The sequence below is a fragment of the Malaclemys terrapin genome, chromosome 3, assembly GCF_027887155.1.
Source record: "Malaclemys terrapin pileata isolate rMalTer1 chromosome 3, rMalTer1.hap1, whole genome shotgun sequence".
Lineage (NCBI taxonomy): Eukaryota > Metazoa > Chordata > Testudines > Emydidae > Malaclemys > Malaclemys terrapin.
This window is the reverse complement of record NC_071507.1, coordinates 10925981-10945772: the sequence shown is the minus strand read 5'-3', so window position 1 is coordinate 10945772 and position 19792 is coordinate 10925981. Positions and strand designations below refer to the sequence as shown.

The 19792-nt window shown below is 46.5% G+C and overlaps 1 protein-coding gene across 1 annotated transcript in view; it reads left to right on the top strand.

Moving 5' to 3' along the window:
• Window positions 1–1467: 1467 nt before the first annotated feature.
• The window catches only part of JAG1 (jagged canonical Notch ligand 1), a 37259-nt gene continuing 18934 nt past the window's right edge, over window positions 1468–19792 (top strand). Inside the window, exons 1-3 of the mRNA XM_054022773.1 lie at window positions 1468–1948; window positions 2706–3011; window positions 13700–13751. Of these exons, the coding sequence (XP_053878748.1) occupies window positions 1883–1948; window positions 2706–3011; window positions 13700–13751 (424 nt within the window). The 5' untranslated portion in view covers window positions 1468–1882. The remainder of the gene's footprint in view (window positions 1949–2705; window positions 3012–13699; window positions 13752–19792) is intronic.

Below are 19792 nucleotides of genomic sequence, written 5' to 3'. Positions count from 1 at the left end.
GGTATTTCCCCCCTTTCCCCTCTCCCCCCAGCTCCTGCAACCATGTGCTTGTGTCAGAATCTCAGCTTTCAGCTAAAAACAAAAAGAAACATTTCTAGCCCTGGTGACTGTGAAGAAAAGCGTGGAAGTGTGGCCAAGTATATGTAAGCCATAGAGAGAGGCCTGCCTGAGTCTGCAGACAGCCTGAGACAATAACAGCATGGACTGCCCCATGCATCTGGAGTGGGTGTTAACTCCAAGACCCACTGCTTTAGGAAAGCCCCGTTGACACCCCCTCCAGCAGAGCACTGTGTGTTTGGCAGGAGAAGCAGCCTGCCGCAATCACAGGCACAAATACTCTCCGAGAAAGGGGGCAAGCGCTGGGTACCCCCTGCTTTTCTGGGGCTCCCCATGGAGGATGGGGGGAAGGGTTCACATACCACTGCTTCTGCCTCTCTGGGAGAGGCGGGGGTCCCATAATGCCTAGGGGAGACAGTGGAGGGGGGGGGGGGTCCCTGGCTGCTTTAATCCAATGTGACTAGGGAATTCCCTCCCTGTCTCTTGCCTTTCCAATGGGGGGAAATGTAACTCAGACAAGAGCTGGAAGGCCCGCCTTGCTGGCAGCGGTGCCAGCCCATTCCCTGCCAGACCTCTCCCCCTAACTCCGCTCCCGGCCAGGCCCGCTTGGGAGCCGCCTACACTGCAGGGCCCCCAGTGCAGCTTCCGCTCGCCCGGGCACCCGACGGCAGCGTCCCGCCCAGGGGATTCAGGCGCTGCCAGCCCGGTGCCTGCCTCTCCTCCCCCACCCCGAGTGGGGCGGGCTGTTCCAGAGTCGCCCGGGGGAAGCTGTGTGAACCCAAAGCGGGCGCACCCCGAGCGCCTGGGTCAGACCCAGGGCTGCAGAGGGCGGCCAGGCGATGGGCTCGCTGCCCTGCCCACGTGGCTAGCAGCAGGTTCTCCGGCCCAGGGGCTGGCGGATCACCTGGGGGGTCCCGCCTCGGGTGCACGCCCGTGTCCCCCGCGCTGCGATCGCGGAGTGTAAAGGGGGGATTTATTGGGGGGGGGGGGTTGCTAGACAAGCCCCCAGAGGCTTTGCAACCTTTGGGGCTACTCCCCTCCGGCTTGGGGGGGCTGGATGGGACCTAGCCCCCGGTGCTGCACCCGAAAGGGTTAAGAACCCACCCCCCCAGCAGCAGCCCCTGGGGCTTTGACTGCCCCCCTCCTGCAAGAGACCCCTCGGCTGGCTGCAAGCGCCGTTCACACGGGCCCGCTGCATGAAGCTATTCTTCGTGGCCGGCTAATCCGTATCTCCGCCCCGTACCTGCCTGCCATTGCGCTCACCTGCTGCAAAGCTCCCGCCCCACCCCTGCTGCTGTCACGCTCCCCTCCCCCCCTCCCTCCAGGGAACCAGGCGGTGCCACTTTCCCCCCCCTTCCCCTCCACCCTCCTCATGCATATTAATAGAGACGCATGCGCCGGCTGCGGCTTCCCCTCCTGCTGCCGCGGGATAGATGAAGCAGGCAGGCAGCGGCGGGGCTCCCAGACGGGCTTCCAGCTCCCTCTCTCTGTGCGCGTCGCATGTGTCCCTGTGCGTCTCTCGGGGGGGGAGGGGGGCTCATTGTGCTGCCCTGAGCGAGCGGTGGCAAGTGATTTGAAAGGAAGAAAAGGCTCCGAGTAATCGCAATAAAAAAAGAAAAGAAAAGAAAGGCGAGGGCGGCCGAGGCCGAATAAAAGGAGGCCGGGCTGCTTTGCATTGGAGATCGGGGCGCTATTGAGGAGCCGGTGAAAAGTGGTGTTGTTTTCCACTCGTGCATGCTCCAATCGGGGGAGTATATTAGAGTCGGGAGCAGGCGGCAGGAGCAGCGGTCTCGGCGCGAGCAGCGGCAGCGTGCAAGGAGGCGGCATGCCCTTACCCAGGCGACCCGCCCTCGCCCCTCTCCTCCTCGCCTTGCTATGTCTGCGGGGAAAGGTACGTGAGCGCCAGCGCCCGGGGGGCTGGAGCTGCGGCTGCACGGGCCAGCCCCCGGCTTTCGCCAGGCTTTGCACCGGGGTGGGCAGGGGGGGGACCTTCCTCCAGCGATTCCTGCGGGGTCCCCAGGTCGCCCCGAAACGCGCCCTTTCTGCAGGCGCCACTTCGGTGCCAACCAACCAACCTAAAAATCCTTAACCCATATGCGAGTGCTGCGGACAAGGTGTTTGGGACTCATTTCGTGAGATTGAATCCTAGCTTGTGGGGTGGGGGATCCGGCCTTTAGCAACATTTAATTGCTGCTCCTTTCCCCGTTTTGATTAAAAAAAGCCCCTTAATGGGCACCAGTCACCCCTGAAGATGTTTTGCTTAACCACGTTCATTGCAATCTTTCCTCAAGGCTTCCGTGCACCCGCGCTGATCAATGCTGGCTGCGTTTTAAAATCTTAGCACCTGGTTTTGAGATCCCTATTTTACAGCGCTGATACCCCCCCCCCCCCTTAATTGGCCTCCCACCGACTTTCAAGCTGGTGCTCTGGTTCCCCGAGGGGTTTCCTTTGCGGTGCCCCTGGCAGGCGTTGGCGATGGGGCTCTGGTTTCATGCCCTCCTGAGTATCTGGGAGATGCAAGTGTGGCGCTTCGCAGTGTCCGTAACTCGCTTAAACCCCCCTCCGTTTGGGACTGAATCCCCCGTGCCTGCGCTCCCTTGTCACAGCCGGTGACCACTTTCTCTCCCTCCCTGTCTTGGGCTGAACAGGTGACTCGAGCGTCCGGACACTTCGAACTGGAGATCTTATCCATGCAAAACGTCAATGGCGAGTTGCAAAATGGGAATTGCTGCGATGGCCCCCGAAACCCAGGAGATAGGAAGTGCACGAAAGACGAGTGTGATACGTATTTTAAAGTTTGCCTGAAGGAGTATCAATCCCGGGTCTCTGCTGGCGGCCCTTGCAGCTTCGGCTCCGGATCTACGCCCGTCATCGGAGGGAATACCTTTAATTTAAAATACAACCGGAATAACGAAAGGAACCGGATTGTTCTCCCGTTCAGCTTTGCCTGGCCGGTGAGTCAATCTCATGCTGCGGGGGAGGGGTGCTCCAAGGTGCTCTGCATGGGGAAACCTGTTTCTCCGAGTTGTCATATGGGCGTGGGGGTCTTGTGAAGTCATTGTGGGGTCCTAGTGGAGGGGAGTGGAGCCTGTCTACAAAGAGGAAAGGGAGCCCCCTAACCCGACCCTGTTAGTGCCTTATAAATCCGAGCCAGGTCTAGCCGGGTCAAGGGAGCAAACCCAGGCTCGCTGCACTTTACAGCACCAATAAGGCTCTTAAGAGTTATAAGGTCAGAAGTTCACTTTTTTTTCCCCCTTTGCCACTTAAGGCTTGTGCCACAGCCAAGAGAGTGGCGGGCCGGGGGCTGTCCAGTGATCCCCTATGAACAGTGCGTGTCATGCCTGGCTCCTTTCCCTGGGAGTGTTTGGGGAAGCTACCTGCTTTCCCCAAGGGGAATCTCATTGCAGGCCTTGGTGTTGATGGAAGCTGCTGCTGCTTATTTGCAAACTAGCTGCCAACTTCCCAGGGAATCTTGTTACGGGCTTCAAAGCACTTGCAGACTCCGGAAGCTAAATAAAGAAAAGAGCCGGGGCTTAACTTTCCACCTTGGTTCATTGGACTCTCTTCTCCCCCCTCGCTTCCCTTCCACCGCTGGAGAGTTGGCTCCATGTTCCTGGGTTCCCAGCACCCCTCCCTCCCCCAACAGCTGTGTTTGCAAACTCAGTGGCAGGGCAGAGACCACAAGGAGGTGGGGCTCAGGGCCATGTGCTTTGCTAGAACTGTGCTGTTAGACCTCTGGCAAAGCCTGGGTGCAGAGAGTGGGGAGGGGGCTGACTTCAGTTCTGATGGTGCAATGCACATGTTTAAGTGGGTTTGACCACAATCATGTTGGCTCTTACTGGGAAGCTTTAATACGATCAGGGCTTAAATTCTCAGTGTTTCCCAGAGCTCCCCATGAACCCCCCCCTTCACCCACGCTATGATTCTGAAAACTCCAGGGGGGTTGAAAATACATACTGGAACTTTGCTCCGGACAACTCCGGCCGAACTTAAGCCCTGAATATAGTCCGTTCTCCAAATGGGTCATGAAACCACTGCTTGGAGTACAACAGCTGTCTATACAATACCCTTCCTCTTGCTATGTAACTGTAATGTGTATACTCCAGCTCTGTTAGGGTCTCCTAAACTGGCTAAGATTTTCAAAGCTGGGTGCTTACATTTAGACTTCTCCACCGCGGCCCCCCCCCCCCAAAAAAAAACCCTAGATCCCTTTAACTCTCCCCCTCCCCCCCAGGTGCTGGGAAAGCATAGCTTCACTGGGCCAGCTGAGTGGTAAGCCTTGCTCAAAGTTAGGCCATTCTAACCTAGATGCCTTAATATGGCTTTAGGAGTCTGACCTTGGGCAAGGAAAGAAAGTAAAGTGCTCTTAACTGTCTGCGGGCCTGGGAGAGGAGGGAGTGTCCTTTCCCATCCCCAACCCCTACCCTTACTGGTAAGACTGAAGCCTATGTAAGCTTTCCACCCTCTCCCAAGCTTGGCCCTTCCTCATGGGATAAGAACCAAAGGAGTCCCTGGATCACCATCTCAGTCCCTCCCCCTTCTTCCTCCCCCCAATTGTAGTGCAGGCACTGACTCCATAATCTCAAAGCTGGCAGCCAGCCCTGCGTTCTGAAAATGCCCGTGTTGCCTCCTACCTGCCTTTAGTGCAGTGGTTCTCAAACTTTTGTACTGGTGACCCCTTTCACAGAGCAAGCCTTGAGTGTGACCCCCCCCCTATAAATTAAAAACACTAGTTTATGTATTTAACACCATTATAAATGCTGGATGCAAAGCGGGGTTTGGGGTGGAGGCTGATGGCTTGCGACCCCCCCCATGTAATAATCTTGTGACCCCCCCCTGAGGGGTCCCGAACCCCTGCTTTAGAGAGTGTCAGGTTGGGGATTTTTGTTTCTCTCCCAAGAACTGAAGGCTGCAGGGATAAACCCAAGCCCATGTTTTGAAGCATTACAAAGTACAATAGTATAGTTTGCACAACTGTGTTGGAAGTGTAAGCTCTACTTTTTAAAATAGATCAGTTTTATCTCCTTTCAAATATGCCATTGAAAGGATCAAGGGTTTTGTAAAAATCTGTGGTATTTGAAGTACTGCTGGGGCTGTGGTGTTCCTGCTCTGGGCTCTGACATTTTCACAAAGGTCTGGTTCATCTAGGGTGGCTTTTATCTTTCCTTTTTAAAAAAAACAAAAAAAAAAACCCTTAAATGTGTTGAATTTTTAAGATCATTAGTAACTTGTTCACAGATGTGCAAAAGATGAAGGCATTAAACAACCAGCACCCTGACTGCATGTATTAGCTGGTCTCCACTTAGTGAAAGAATTGCTTCTATTGTCCTGTTAGCTGGATCTAATCAAGCCGGGGAATCCAAGTATAGTAGAAAACCATCTTTGCACCATCTCCTCTCAAGTCTTTTCGATGGTGTGAGGTTAGAAGTGCTGACTCCTATGCGAGAACTCTAATGAATTGTTTCAGACCCTCCACAGAAAACAAGCCGTTCTATGACTGAAGTGATCACCTACTTGTTCGCTTATCCAACCTGCTTTCCCTTCCATGGGGAAATGGTGGTTACTACTAGCCATTGTGATTCTTAAAGCATTTGAACAAAGGAATACTTAATGTGGCAAAGCTCTTGTTTGGACTAAAATTAGGTATGCAAACTATTTCAAGAGACCCTACGTTTTTTTAAGATAGGAACAGAATATTGAATCACTTTTAATGTGGTGCTAATGTGACTCTGAAATGGAAACTTTGGCCCTACTCAATTCAATTACTACATTTATGCTTACTTTAAAACACTATTTTCTCCCAATCTTAAGCGTGAGGACAAAAGTTTGTCTTGTAACAATTTGTCAGATACAGATTTGACTTATATCCACCAGATTGAGAATTGCATTGATGGTTAACAGAAGGCAGAGCTAAGCGTTAATCATATTGCCAATTGGCAATTCATAGTCGCCTCTGAATATGCATCAGTTCTGTTATCTTTCTGTTTGAGGAAGGGCTTTTCTGGGACATTCTTGCTTTAGTGAGTAACATCAGGAAGCCTTGTTGCCTTGACTACACTTTTTTTTTGACATCTTTTTTTTCCCATGCCAAACTGCTTCTTTGTGCCTTGTGTTGAAAATAGTTTTAAGACATTTTTAGATCTGTAAAGATTTTTATGCACCAGGCAGGGTTTAAAAAAAAAAAAAAAGAAAATCCAAGTTTGCACTGATCACTTTAATTCTTAGACTCCGTTCCTAAAATGAACATAGATCTGAAGTGCTGGAACTCGCCTTCTAAGAACATGGTGTGATTGGCTGTTGTGTAGGTTTTGATCTGTACCCTTGTGAGTAATGGGAGTGAAGATAGTGGGCTGTAAATTCATTTAAGTGATTGGAGGCTTGAATAAGTTGCTAGGCAACAGGGCAACGGACCAGTATGAAGGAAATAAAGAGTACATCCAGAAAGCTGCACCTGCAGCCGTAAGCCAAAGAATGCGCAAATTGTAATTCCTCTTTAAAAATACAACTATACTTTTAGCTAAATGCACAATTCATTTTAAGGTACCGGGAACTTCCTTCAGAACTTTGTACATCCATTAAACCTGTAGGGAAATTTCAAACCAAATCTGTCCATGTTCCTTGCGTTGAAGTTTGTCTTTGCAGGTTGAGTATAATTCTGCTGTCATAAATGGTCAGTCAAAATCCGAAAGGATTAACTTGGAATCAGTTATAAGGACTGCAAAATCTCATGGCTTCTCATGCTTTAAAGGAGCCCTGCATTCATTCAGCAAACAAAGTTCCGCACTGATTGTGTTTATGCAAAGAGATACCTTGGGGTTCATTGAGGTTGTAAACATGAGGCAGGTCAAAGTTGGCCTCCTCTATGGTGCCCATAGCTCAGATTTCAAACTGCGTGTTTATCCTGAAAAATTAAATTGTGATCCTTGTAATCATTTAATGTTGGCACAATTGTGCCAAGGCACCAAGAATCTGAGGTGCAAAAACCTCTAAACTGCTTCACTGCAAAACTTAAACAAAAGTTTTGGATTTCCTATGTTTATTTCACCCTTTGGCTAAGAAAAGTCTTTTTATCAGCAAAACTTATGCCTGTTCCTGAAGATGTGAAAGAAACTCTCTGGACTGGCATTACATATTTTCTTCTTGTAGCCACTAGCCAGAAATATAAAGCCTTTTTTTTTTTCTGGTTATAGGTTTTAACAGATGTGTGTAATACCAACATCCCTAATTTTAGGTAGTGCCCCTGTCCAGGGAAGAAGAACATATCCACGTTGGAACATGTGTACCACTTGAATTATTGGTAAACCATGCTTTTCCCCCATCTGAGTGCCATGGTTTGAATGGGCACTGTTATCCAAAATGGAGTGTGTGTATTAAATGACATTCTGGAACATAACTGGCATCCAAATTCAAACTTTCCTAGGACTGTAGAGGAGTGATGTGTTTTTTGAAAAAGGTACCTCTTCCACTCCTAATCTATCCCTTCTTTAGGGACTCTTGTGTTCCAATCCAGTTTTGGATTTCACCTTCAATTTGAATCCATTTTATTATAGTGCCTATAGCTGGAGCTGTCCATAAGTAAATCAGTCCCACTAATTATGTTTTGTATGCAGGTTTTTAGTTTGTTGATTTAAATCAAGGCTTGCTCTAGCTGACTTCAGTGGGAGCTGAATTGGGCCCAGGGTAGCCCTCCTTAAAGCGTATATGGAAGCTTCTTTAGATAGCATACATTCGGCACGGTCATCTCATAACTTGTGTAGCTGGATGCCTGACTTTGTATTGCATAAGACTTGATACCTTTTGGGTTAGCTTTCCTCAGGTTAATTAGACCCTTATGTCCCTTTATTTTATTATGGACTGAAGATTAGAGTGCAAGAACGGTAATTCTTCTTGATATTAAAACTGATGCAGTTCATTACATGAGATGCTGCTATTTTGTCTCTCAACTAGAAATTAGTTTTTAATAAAAACGAGATGCAGTTTTCCTAGGCTCAGGCCTAAAAATCCTATGGCACCTGTGGGATTCAGCTACAGTTCTTTAATACACTTTAAGAAAAACAAACAAACTGGGAACAGCGTTGGTCTTAAAACCCCTGAATTCACACTTCGTATAGAATCACTGGCATTGAGGGGCTTTTAGAAAATGCCACTAAACCAGTAACCTACATGCATCTTATAGATGGGGAAAGCTGTCGAAAGAAAACTGAGTGGTGTTAGTGTCTTGTTACTGCATGGAACTCGTGATTCTGTGGTCACTGCCCAACAGCATCAATTACACTCATTACTGTTGTAGTATCCCGAAGAAACTGTAAAATGTGGATAGAGGTGGTTAAAGTGGCTTGTAACTAGTCAAACATTGAGTCTTTTACCAGCTCAGCCCAGTTTTTATGCACTTGGGTAATAAGTAGAAAGGCCTCTTGTTCAGGCTTGCTCTGTGTGAACCTGACTGTTTTGCTTGGCTGGCTACTAGGTATTTTCTCTATTAACCTTGCCACCCTTTTGTAACTGGTGCATTTAATTATCACTGGGATGCTTTAAACAGGTAGGGAGAAGGACAAGAATAGTGGGTAATCTTATTGGGGAGGGTTTAAAGTGACCATTGACATCTTGGCCTACTTACTGGGTCTTTTTGGTGACAAGTGAGAGCTTTGTGAAAAAATAACCTTGTAATCAGATAAGGCACTGATTAAAATGCTATTGTAATATTCTGCCCCCTGCCGCTGAGATTTCCCCCCCTGCTGCCCCCCAAACTGAAGTCTGTTAAAATTGAGATGCCATAGTTTTTTAAAGATCTTTTTCTGGCGCATTGTTTGGTTAGTGCATTCTAGTGCTGTGATTAGAATACATTGTAGTCCGGCCACCCAGACGGAGGCATTGCCTGCTAATATTAACCAAGAACAATAGCGTGGCCATACTGACTGCAGTGAGGATTACAGGACATAATGGGGCCTATCCAAAAATAATGCTAATACAGGACAAGCAACAGGAAGCAGCAGTAGACTCAGCGGAGTTCGGCTCCCAGACAAACCATGGACTGACTTCACACAATGGCAACTTCAGCACATTATGTATTCACAGGATACTCATTATTCCAGCAGGCTTGCCAGATCAGAGATCAGCCTGGCTTATTGGATGCAGCACATAGAGTTCGGAGAGCGGTAATTTTGTGTCCTTCATCGTTTGGCAGGAGGACGACAGCTGTATCAGAAGTTCTTGACTGGTTTGGCTTGTGCTGTCAGAGAGAGGCTCCTGGCAGCTGCTAATGTAGCTACATTTGTTTGCATGGCCCATTCTTAATGGGGCAATCAAGTGTTTTTACCTCTCTCAGCAGAGAGGAGACGGGGCAAAAAGTTGCTCTATCAAGAGTGAAGTGTGTGATCACATGGGCACATTGTGATTGGTCCTCAGATGTACTGCCCTGTGTGCGGAGTGTGTTAATGTAACCTTTGAAGTTCTTGAAAGCCAGGGCCTATGGGAGGTGAGGTTACTGCCTGTATAAACAAAACCGGAGTGGCTTCCAATTTGGGTACACAGAGTAAAACTTGTAGGGTTATGTTTTATGTAGGAAGGCCCAGCGAGCAGCTTGCAAGCTACCTTGTGTTCAACAAAGGAGACAAGTCTCTCTCCTCTTCCTTCTCCTGCTGAAGGGGCCATCCAGTAAATATGTCCAAACCAGTAATCTTCAGCTTTGAAGAGCTGCTCTGTCAACAGATGGAGCAGGAACTAACGGGATGGCCCCGATGTGATCAGGTGTTCGTGTGGTGTTGTCTCGACTCCGTGTCGTCATGTGGTGATGTGGCACCACAGTGAGAACCTTGCTGAGCAATCTGAGGAAGTGGTATTGTGGCTAGCTGTAAATCTGTTCTGGGCTCTGTCTGTCTGTCTCGCTCTCCCCCTCCACCCCCTGGAGGTTTTAAAGTGTTCCTCATTTTTCTTCCCTGCCACGCCCCCTTCTAGCTAATGGGCGGAGTTGCTGCGGCTCTCAGCTCACTGTCTCCTGTTCCAGCGTGGAGTGCGTAGGGACTGGCACGCTGCCTGAGACCCAGGCAGAGCGAGAGGGGAGTTGCAAGTCAGGCTTGTCTCCACATGTGGCTGTCAGGGCACAGGTTGAGCATTGCTGTGGTTAACCTGATTTCCCTGTTTGACAGAAGAGAAGCATGTACAAAAGTCAAATCGGACTTCCCGCTGCTCGTCGTGAAGCATGCGAAACACTGAATTGGCAGGTGTCTTGGGTGGTTAACTTTCTAGGACAGGAGTCGCAACCCCCAAAGGGGGGATATCCCTTCCCAAACGACAAGGACGTTCCTCTGCTGCTCTGTCCGGTTGGATCACTATTCTTCATGTGGGGATCAAGATCCCAAAGGGTCTAATGACCCCCCCCCCCAAACTCCCTACCAGTCCTCAGCACCTGCCTTTTGAAAATCTGGCCTCTTTAAGCCGTCTCAGTTTTGGCCCTTAAAATTTAGTCCCCTGTGAAAACATTGACACCTATTTCTTCCAAAGCTTTCTCTGCTTTTTAAACCCGTCCTGGATTATGCATCCATTCTGGCTGTGACTTAAAACACTGAATAATCTGAAGAGGCAGCGTTATCCTGTCACACCCTCACAAGTGACCACCAGGGACAGATTTAAAGGGCCATGAAAGTTCTTCATGGGTTCTGTCCTCTACAGATCAGGAATAAATATGGTGATTGTTGGCTTAGAACTGCCCTTACGGTTCTCAACACTCTTTGGTTTCACTTCGCTATCTAACCTCCACAAATGTATTTCGTGCTCCCTATACTACCTACCATAAGCCCAGCTATTTTAACCATCTCCTAGCTTTGGTAAACTCGTTCAGATGTGACCGTGATGGTGTATTTGTAACATGTTCTTGGTTTTGATTAAACCATGAGTGTGTGAACATTCTGCAAACTAGTGGCTTGAAGTTCCTTTCTAGCATGAGAGCAAAGCTGGCTTGAATCTTTGCCTTCTGGTCAAAATCAGATTTATAGTGGCTAATTGGGTGTGACTCCATCATAGTTCACTGCTGATTTGCTGCCTGGTACCTTGCTTTGATGGAATAAGGTGCATGATGTGGAATTCTTGTCTGGATGTATATTTATTCAAAGATGTGCAGAGGTCAGTTGTGGGCATGGGAAAAATTAAACCTCCCTGCTGTAAGTAGTCATTCCTGAGATATCTTAACTGTTGATCTGTAAAGTGGGGATGATGGGCACCTTTTAAAATAGTCTAACATCTCAACACTGTAGTCTTTGCAGAGAAATTCCTTATCATGGGATGGTTAGATTATTGCAATCATCTGATAGCATCTTAGGGGGTTTACAAGCTTTGTTTTTTGAAAGTTAAAAAAGAAAAAATCTAGCTGATAAACTTCCTTGAGCACAAATTTTTCACTTTGTCAGGGAGGGCACAACCAAGTGGATGAAATGACATTTCTCTTCCAATCATAAAATGTGGCTGTCTTTAGCTACAACAAATTTCTGTAAAAATACTTGCAAAGGTAGATTTTTATTGTATTTTTTTTTTTTTTTTTTGGAGGGAGGAGCTTGCCCTGTTAAGTGTTGTTTTAAATGAAGCCCTGTGGTTTGTTTGAAAATTGGTTACACAGGTATGTGGCAACAGTAGCTCTTAAAGCAGGGATTCTGCCTTTCCTTTCCTCGAGGGTGGATTGTGTTGGTAAACAAGCCTAAGGATTAAGCAGGGACTGTTGCTATGTGTTTAGACAGAACATCTTTCGAAACAATTATGCAAGGCCAAAAGGAAAACATCCTTAATTTTATTGAAATAGTGCAAGTTGTTGTCATAATTTATTCTCAGTTGTAGCATAATATTTTTGCAAGCTTGCTGTAACATGTCAGGCTCCCTGTTTTGGGTTTGGCAGTGTTGTAATTAAACAGAGGCGGAGAGGTGACGGTAGCCCTGCCACAAGTGAAATGAAATGCACATTTAATTATGTCTCAGGAATTTTTACCTCTGACTTGTGTGGGAAAGCCTCCTAAAGCTGTTTCAGAGCATTTCCTCCAAGTTGCCAGGCTTTTCCCAGAATAGTAACAAATAATGTGTAACTTTATTGATGAAATATTAACCAAAAATGGTTAGGGCCGATCTATACTTTGCTGGGAAGGTGGGGCACATGTCTTGGCTTGCCCAGTTTTGCTTGCTTTTTCAAAGCATTTTCCCACAGTTATCAGTGAACGAAATGGAATCTGAGTCTGCTTTGAATATGAAACGTATTTAGGCTAGATTCCAAGCTAGTGTCCATCACAAACGAGATTTTTTTTTTCCCCCAATTCAAAGGCTGCATGCTGTGTCCAGTCGTGAGAAATTAGTTGGCTTTGACTTTTTGGGGGGAGGGGAGGCCGGGAGGGGTTTTGAAGTCTGCTTGATGCATACACCTTGCAGCTATAGCCTTTTATAAACGGGGTTTTGTTTCTGGTAACACAGTATTTAATTGCTACATGCGACTCCCTTTACAAATGGACTGATATGTACTGCTGGCGAGAATAGAAGTCGGTGTGAGAAAAAAACCCACATGACTCTCAACTTCTCTTGCACAAGATTCTAACTTATGGATCATTGTTTTTCACACACCCTCCCTCCAAATGGTTAGACTGACATCTGACTAAGTCAAACACACCACCTCTGTTTCCTTTTTTTCTAAATTCTTAACCCTTTGACTCTTTAAAAATTTGTATCTAAGCCTAGACACTTTTGGTAGCATGACTGGATTGGGAAGGACGGGGGATACAGAATCGGGCTAGAACATAGCCTAATAAAGGTGGGGAAAGTTCTAATGACTTTTGTTCCTGAGTCAGGTTTGACGATAAAAGGAGTTTAGCTGTAGGATCTGGCATATTTCCAGCCTGAAGCAGTCTCTTTGGTTAGTGGAGCTGCTGATCATTATTATGGGAATGCTGGAGACCTGATTGGCAGATTAGTATGTCTATAAATGTGACACATAGGTGTGTACTACTTCTCCCGCTTCCCTAATTCTTCCAAATAGTATGATCCGAGGCTTTCTTTGACAGAGCCTCTCCCTCCCCACCCGCTTCCGAGATTCATCAGTTCTTGCCTTAGTTACCTGATACTTGTGGGAGCAGTGACGGCCTAGTGCAGACAAAGCTTTCAAAGGGGTGCTGAAAAGCAAAGCCCTCTAGAGATTGCACTGCCAAGGCCAAGCAGAATAATCTTTGCAACACCCCTTGCTTTCAGGATGGAAAAAATGTCGGGATCTAAAACAAAATACAAAGCAGAAGTTTTGTCACTAAAACTCTCTTCAAGCAGCTGATTATTCTCTTCCCCCCCTTCCCTCCCCCCCGGTGTGCACTTTTGCCAAACTCGCTAAATTCTAACTTACAGCATCGTGTCAAAAGCTGTACTTCCTGGTTAAGTACATAAGATGCATTAGTGATGACCAAGATGAGCAATTCAAGGTGAAAGGTCTCAGTCAGACTGGATAAGGTGACTTAAGAGGTTACAAGAGGATCATGTTTGTCTCGAGTATAATCTGTTGCCTATTTAGGTTTTCAATGGATACAGTCTCAAGTGAGATGGCAATTTGATTTTTATTTAATTTAAAAATGTTTGCTTTTTTGAAAGCTGCTATTTGAGGTACAGTACTAATATTTTTTTTGTTTTGCAGCGATCCTATACGTTGCTTGTTGAGGCATGGGATTACAGCAATGACACTGCTAGTAAGTATTCATTCCTTGGTTTACTCATTCAAAACTCTTCAATCAGCTCTCTGCTGAAAGGCTTTTATGTGAACAGGGCTAGTTTGTGACCTTATTCTTCCACAAATTGAGGGTGGGACTTCTGCTGGAGCTCTGTTTATAGTTCTAAAGCACCTTGCAGGAAGTAGGGAAGTCACACAATGCAGGGATCTGGAGCGCAGACTGCAGAGTCTGGGTCTATGATAAGCAAGGATAAGGTACAGCCTACATCAGTTCTGGGGAGGGGAAAAATCCAAGTAGCAACGAAGGGTACAATTTTTAAAAGCACTTAACTCCCCTTTTTAAAAAACTACTTGAGTACCAGGAACCTAAGGCTAGGTCTACACTACCCGCCTGAATCAGCGGGTAGAAATCGACTTCTCGGGGATCGATTTATCACGTCCCGTTGGGACGCAACAATCAATCCCCGAATAGACGCTCTTACTCCACCAGCGGAGGTGGGAGTAAGCGCCGTCGACGGGAAGCCGCAGAGGTCGATTTTGCCGCCGTCCCTACAGCGGGGTAAGTCGGCTGCGATACGTCGAATTCAGCTATGCTATTCGCGTAGCTGAATCTGCGTATCTTAAATCTACCCCCCCCCCGTAGTGTAGATGTAGCCTCAATCCTCTTGACTGTCAATGGGATTTAAGTGTCAGTCACTTAAGCACCCTTGAGAACTTTTTCCTAGGCTACATATCACTTCTAAAAGCCACAGTGAGACTTATTGTAGTCATTATCCAAATGATTTTAGAATGATGAAAGATGAGAAACTGGTGGTAGTACTTGTTTTTCTTGGGCGGAGGGGGGGGAGGAGAAATAGGTTCTCTATCTAGGGATTTGTATTCAGGAACTGAAAATATGTAGCAGACACCACCCGATAAAGTTGGCTGAAACATGGGGGATGTGTGAGGGGGAAGATCTTCCCCTGGAATGTCTTTGTTCGGTCAATTTCTTTGTCCTTATGTGGTCAGTTTCGGCTTTACATGCTAGTCAGAGGAAGCTATAAACCCCAATGGCTCGTGAGCTGTGCTGCTGATATCCAGCTGTCACTGGGGTGTGTATACCTATAATTAAATGTTAATATTCACTGTATAAACTACACTAAATTTAGGAGTTCAGGCTTGTCCCTCTATTGTAGTTCCTTCTCTGGGTCCCTAAGACTCCCATGCTACTGTTGTCAGAAGCAAAATTGCTGATTGTGTCAAGGAGTTGGAAATGCTCTGCCAAATGTTGCGAAGAAAATACCAGACCTTCTGTCCACCAACCTGATGTCTGTGCCCCCTTTCCACCCTGCAAAATGCACTGAGCCCTACTTGAACTGTGAAGACAGAAACTACTTAAATCATCCACAGCTTGGGACTGGAATGGGCTCCAGACGCAGCATGGTAGAGGGACCCACAGATGTGTGAAGTGCCAAAGCCCTACTCTTTCAGTTAAATCTGTAGGGGCAAACCCCTGTGCCTGCATGGACCCCACAGAGGCTGTGCTTGGGCACAGGGATCCCTCTGCACAGATCAGATTTCAGGAACAGGTGCAACTTTCTAAGAAGTCCCACTAGTTCCACAGATTAAGGTCACACGTAACAAAACTCATGAAAACTGCCAATAAGTGATACCCATGCTCTCCCTTCCTGTCTAGGGCCTGGTCTATGCTGGGGGATGAGAGGGATCAATCTAAGTTGCGCAACTTCAGCTACGTGAAGAATGTAGCTGAAGTCGACGTACTTAGATTGACTTACCGTGGGGTCTTCACCGCGGTGAGTCGACTGCTGCCGCTCCCCCGTCGACTCCGCCTGCGCCTCTCGCCGAGCTGGAGTACAGGAGTCGACGGGGGGGGGGCGGGGGGGTCAATTTATTGTGTCTAGACTAGATGTGAAAAATTTACACCCCCCCCTCCCCCGCTGGATCAATCGCTGCCCGCCGATCCAGCGGGTAGTGTAGACGTACCCTATGACTAATGACACTCTGATAGAGCGGCATGCATGATTTGAAGTCTAGGATCACTGCTCAGGGACCCTTACGGCCTTGGTTGCACAAACTTTATTCAAGGGGAAAAAGATCTATAGGTGCTTCTATACTGGCAGTGTCAAATTATAAACAGAAGAGGTCTGCATTTAAAATGAAGGTCTTGTTTACTGTAAGATCGCAGGTTTTTTTTCAGCCTGGATCTCTGCCATTTCTACTATTATTGGAGCTCATCTTTTTTTCATGAAACAGACTTTCCAAAACTTCACAATGAATCCTTTCTTTGCTCTAATCTTCTGGAAGCAAAATTGTCTTCAGAGAAAACTGCCTCATGGTTCCTCCCCCCCACCCGCCCAAAAAGCATGTTTGACCCAGTGCAGACTTGGTCTTGCATATGTTCCTGATTAAACTCTCTCTCAATAGCTTTACCATTGTATATTTTTAATTGGGTCATCTAAGTGACCCTACTGCACAAACACTTCCTCCTTCCTGGAGTGTCACCACTTTGCTGACAGTAGACTCCCCCATCTTTAAAGGAGATCTCCATAGAATTTTTAACAGGGAATGCTAAGCTTTCAATAAAATTCTTAAATAGTTAAAGTTCTGTAGGCTTCTACAGCATTTCCTCTGCAACCTTAAGAATTTAATTTCATTAAATTCTACTGGACTTTTTTTTCTTTAGGGCTGTTGGAAAAAGTAGGACATAGTGTCATGGTGTCCTGGACACTGCTCTAGTAGGGTTCATTGTTTTAATGGCATATGACAGACCTGATGGAAATTTGGTCATTTAAAAAAAATCTAGACTTGACCTTCCCTTCTCTGTATCCTTGTCTTCCCCACCAGCAGTTTTGCTGTATCCCATGTAGCACTTAAGGCGAAACCGTGGCTCCACTGGGTATGTCTACACTGCAATTAAAAACCTGCAGCTGGCCCGTGCCAGCTGACTCTGCTCACCGGGCTTGGGCTGTTTAATTGTGGTGTAGATGTTCAGGCTCAGGCTGGAGACTGGGCTCTAGGACCTTGCGTGGTGGGAGAGTCCCAGAATGTCTACACTGCAGCTAAACAGCCTGATCTCAGCAAGCCGGAGTCAGCTGGCATGGACCCGCCGTGGGTTTTTAATTGCAGTGTAGACATACCCATTGAAGTCCAAGGGAGTTTGACTTCCATGGGGCCAGAATTTAACCCAGAGGTGTTCTTAGCTTTGTCCTGGATTAGGTTCCAGCTCACTCCCATTGTCTGTTGTTGCTTCATCAATAAAATAAATGGAGCTGACAAGGGGTATGACCAAGTGCTATTGTAGCTTACTAGTATCCGTTGCATGTGAATTCAAGTCAAGCATAAGAGGCTTCAGCATCATGTAAATTAAACCATAGCTGGAAGATGTTTGGAGGCCAAGATTTTAAAAAGTGACCAATTTAGTGGCCAGAGATACCTTATGGTGCCTAGCTTTTCTGAAGGTGGGTGCTCAGCAGTTTCTGAAAATCGGGCCCCTACAAGGCATCTCAAGTTGGATATCCAACATTGCTGGTCACACTTGAAAACTGTGAATCATAGAATATCAGGGTTGGAATGGACCTCAGGAGGTCATCTAGTCCAACCCCCTGCTCAAAGCAGGACCAATCCCCAGACAGATTTTTGCCCCAGATCCCTAAATGGCACCCTCAAGGATTGAACTCACAACCCTGGGTTTAGCAGGCCAATGCTGAAACCACTGAGCTATCCCTCTCCCACCCCTCCAAGTTTTTTTTTTAAACTTTAGCTGCACCACCCCAAATCAAAAAGAAACATTAATAGCTCTGTAGCTTAGCCAAACAACACCAGAGAGCTGGTAGGGTTCAGGCAGTAAGAGCCGCATACAAGCTTTAATATCGTCAGAGGGCTTCTCTCTTCCACCTCAGCAGTTGCCAATTGGTTAATGTTTCCTCTAACCCCTTTATCAAAGCTTGGGATTCCAAGTCAGAGGTCATCAAGGGAATTATGAAGATCATGTTCTCTAGGCTGGCTTCATTCTTATTACTTAGTGTTTGCTCCTTATTAATCTGGTGTGGACTGGGAGTAGAAGGACTGTGGTGTTCTCTCCTGTGCTTCCAGGTGGGACTAGGTTGAGGGTGGGAAAAGAATACAAGGAAGAACATGGCATACTTGATTATGAAAATGCCTTTGCTCTCTGAGTGATGGCTATTGGCAGGTGTTGATCAGGGTCATGTATGCCCACATGAGCTCTCATCAGGAATTATGTGTGCAGTATTACTGTGACCTGTATCCAAGAAAGATACTTTAATGGTAACCAAAAAAGACCAACTCCAGTCATCTTTATTTCATGGTAAAATTGAATGCACTAAGGGCCTGATCCAAAACCCATTGTATTCATGGGAGTGCTGCCATTGGGTTCAGCAGGCTGTGGCTAAGGGCCTAAAGGACTAAGCAGTTTGAGTGAAACATGGCAGAGCTACCTATCTGTGCATACATGCTTCCAAATGATATGGTGGAGGCAAGAAGAGGGAAGATCTGTACCATTTTTTTTGAAGGAAACACGGCTTTCTGGTGCCATGGAGTGAAACGGGTATGAATATGTGAAGGAACAATTCTCAGCTTCAAAAGCAAATCAGTTCTATAATCCTGCTGGTAAACTGTCTGTTATCACTAGCCTCTTCCTCATTCAGCATGAAAGGATGAAAAGGCACCGGACTGGGATTGGGCAGAGCTGTGCTGCAGACTCAATGCATGCTCTTGGCAAAGTCACTTAGGCTAGGTCTACACTACTGGCCTGAATCGGCGGGTAGAAATCGACCTCTCGGGAATCGTTGGGACGCGACAATCGATCCCCGAATCGGCGCTCTTACTCCACCGGCGGAGGTGAGAGTAAGCGCCGCCGACAGAAAGCCGCAGAAGTCGATTTTGTCGCCGTCCTCACAGCGGGGTAAGTCGGCTGCGATACATCGAATTCAGCTACGCTATTCACGTAGCTGAATTTGCGTATCTTAAATCGACTCCCCCCTGTAGTGTAGATGTACCCTGAGACCCCAATTCAGCAAGATACTTAAGCATGAGTGTATCTTTAGCCGTTGAGTAGTCCCACTGAAGACCAACTGATATGTGCTTAAGTACTTTGCTGAACTGGAGACTAATTTTACAGAAATAAGCTCACAAGGTATTCCTTTATCCCAACAGAATTGCATTTAAGCTACAGTGTTGTACTGATGCAACTATACTAGTTTGAAATCAACATAGTTAAAGCAGTACAAAAACTGTCTGTTCATAATGGGGGGGGACCTACATTACAAATTACTCATAGTTCTGAAAAATGAGTTGGAAAGAAAACATTTTTAAAACATAAAGTAAATAAGAAGGTGGTGCCATTAACTCTAAACTGTAAAAATGCAATAGACGCTGGACTCCTGAACCCAAGAATACCATGACAGTTTAAACACAGATCAACAGGCATCTCTGGTGGGATAGTGAATACTTCGATTTATTTAGCTCTCTTTAGCTAGAGATGAATTGTTACTGCTCTGAATAACTGTTGTCTTGTTTGGAAGTTCCTTCTGAAAGCTAAAATTGGGCTCTCATGAACACATTCAAAGAAATTTAGAAAGAAAATAGCCCATGTCTTAATCAGCTTTGCAAAAGTTTTATTTGCCTTCAAGTCTGCCTTATGTAAAGTCCCATACTTTAAGTGTTGAAAGAACAAGTAAATGTTTTGATTCATTTTAATTCTTAAATGTGATAGTCCTTCAGAGAGAGCATTCTAACACATTAGTGGCAAAGGGCCCTTCTAGCTAGAATTTTTCTGACTCTGGATTATGCTCCCATATACAGAAGTCTGGCCTGGTACTTTATTTTGTTTTTGCACTGGGTTTGCAAGGGTATTTTGGCTATTTTATGATAAACTTTCACTCTGTAGTCAAGTGCTGCTAGCAGCAGGTCGTAAGGCAGTGTCAGATCATTTTAAGTCACAAGACCTGAACTACAAAGTGAAATACCACAGATATATACAATGTTCCATGCTAATGTGAAATATTATTATTTCAGGCTGTGATTTAGACAGTTGTATGTTTC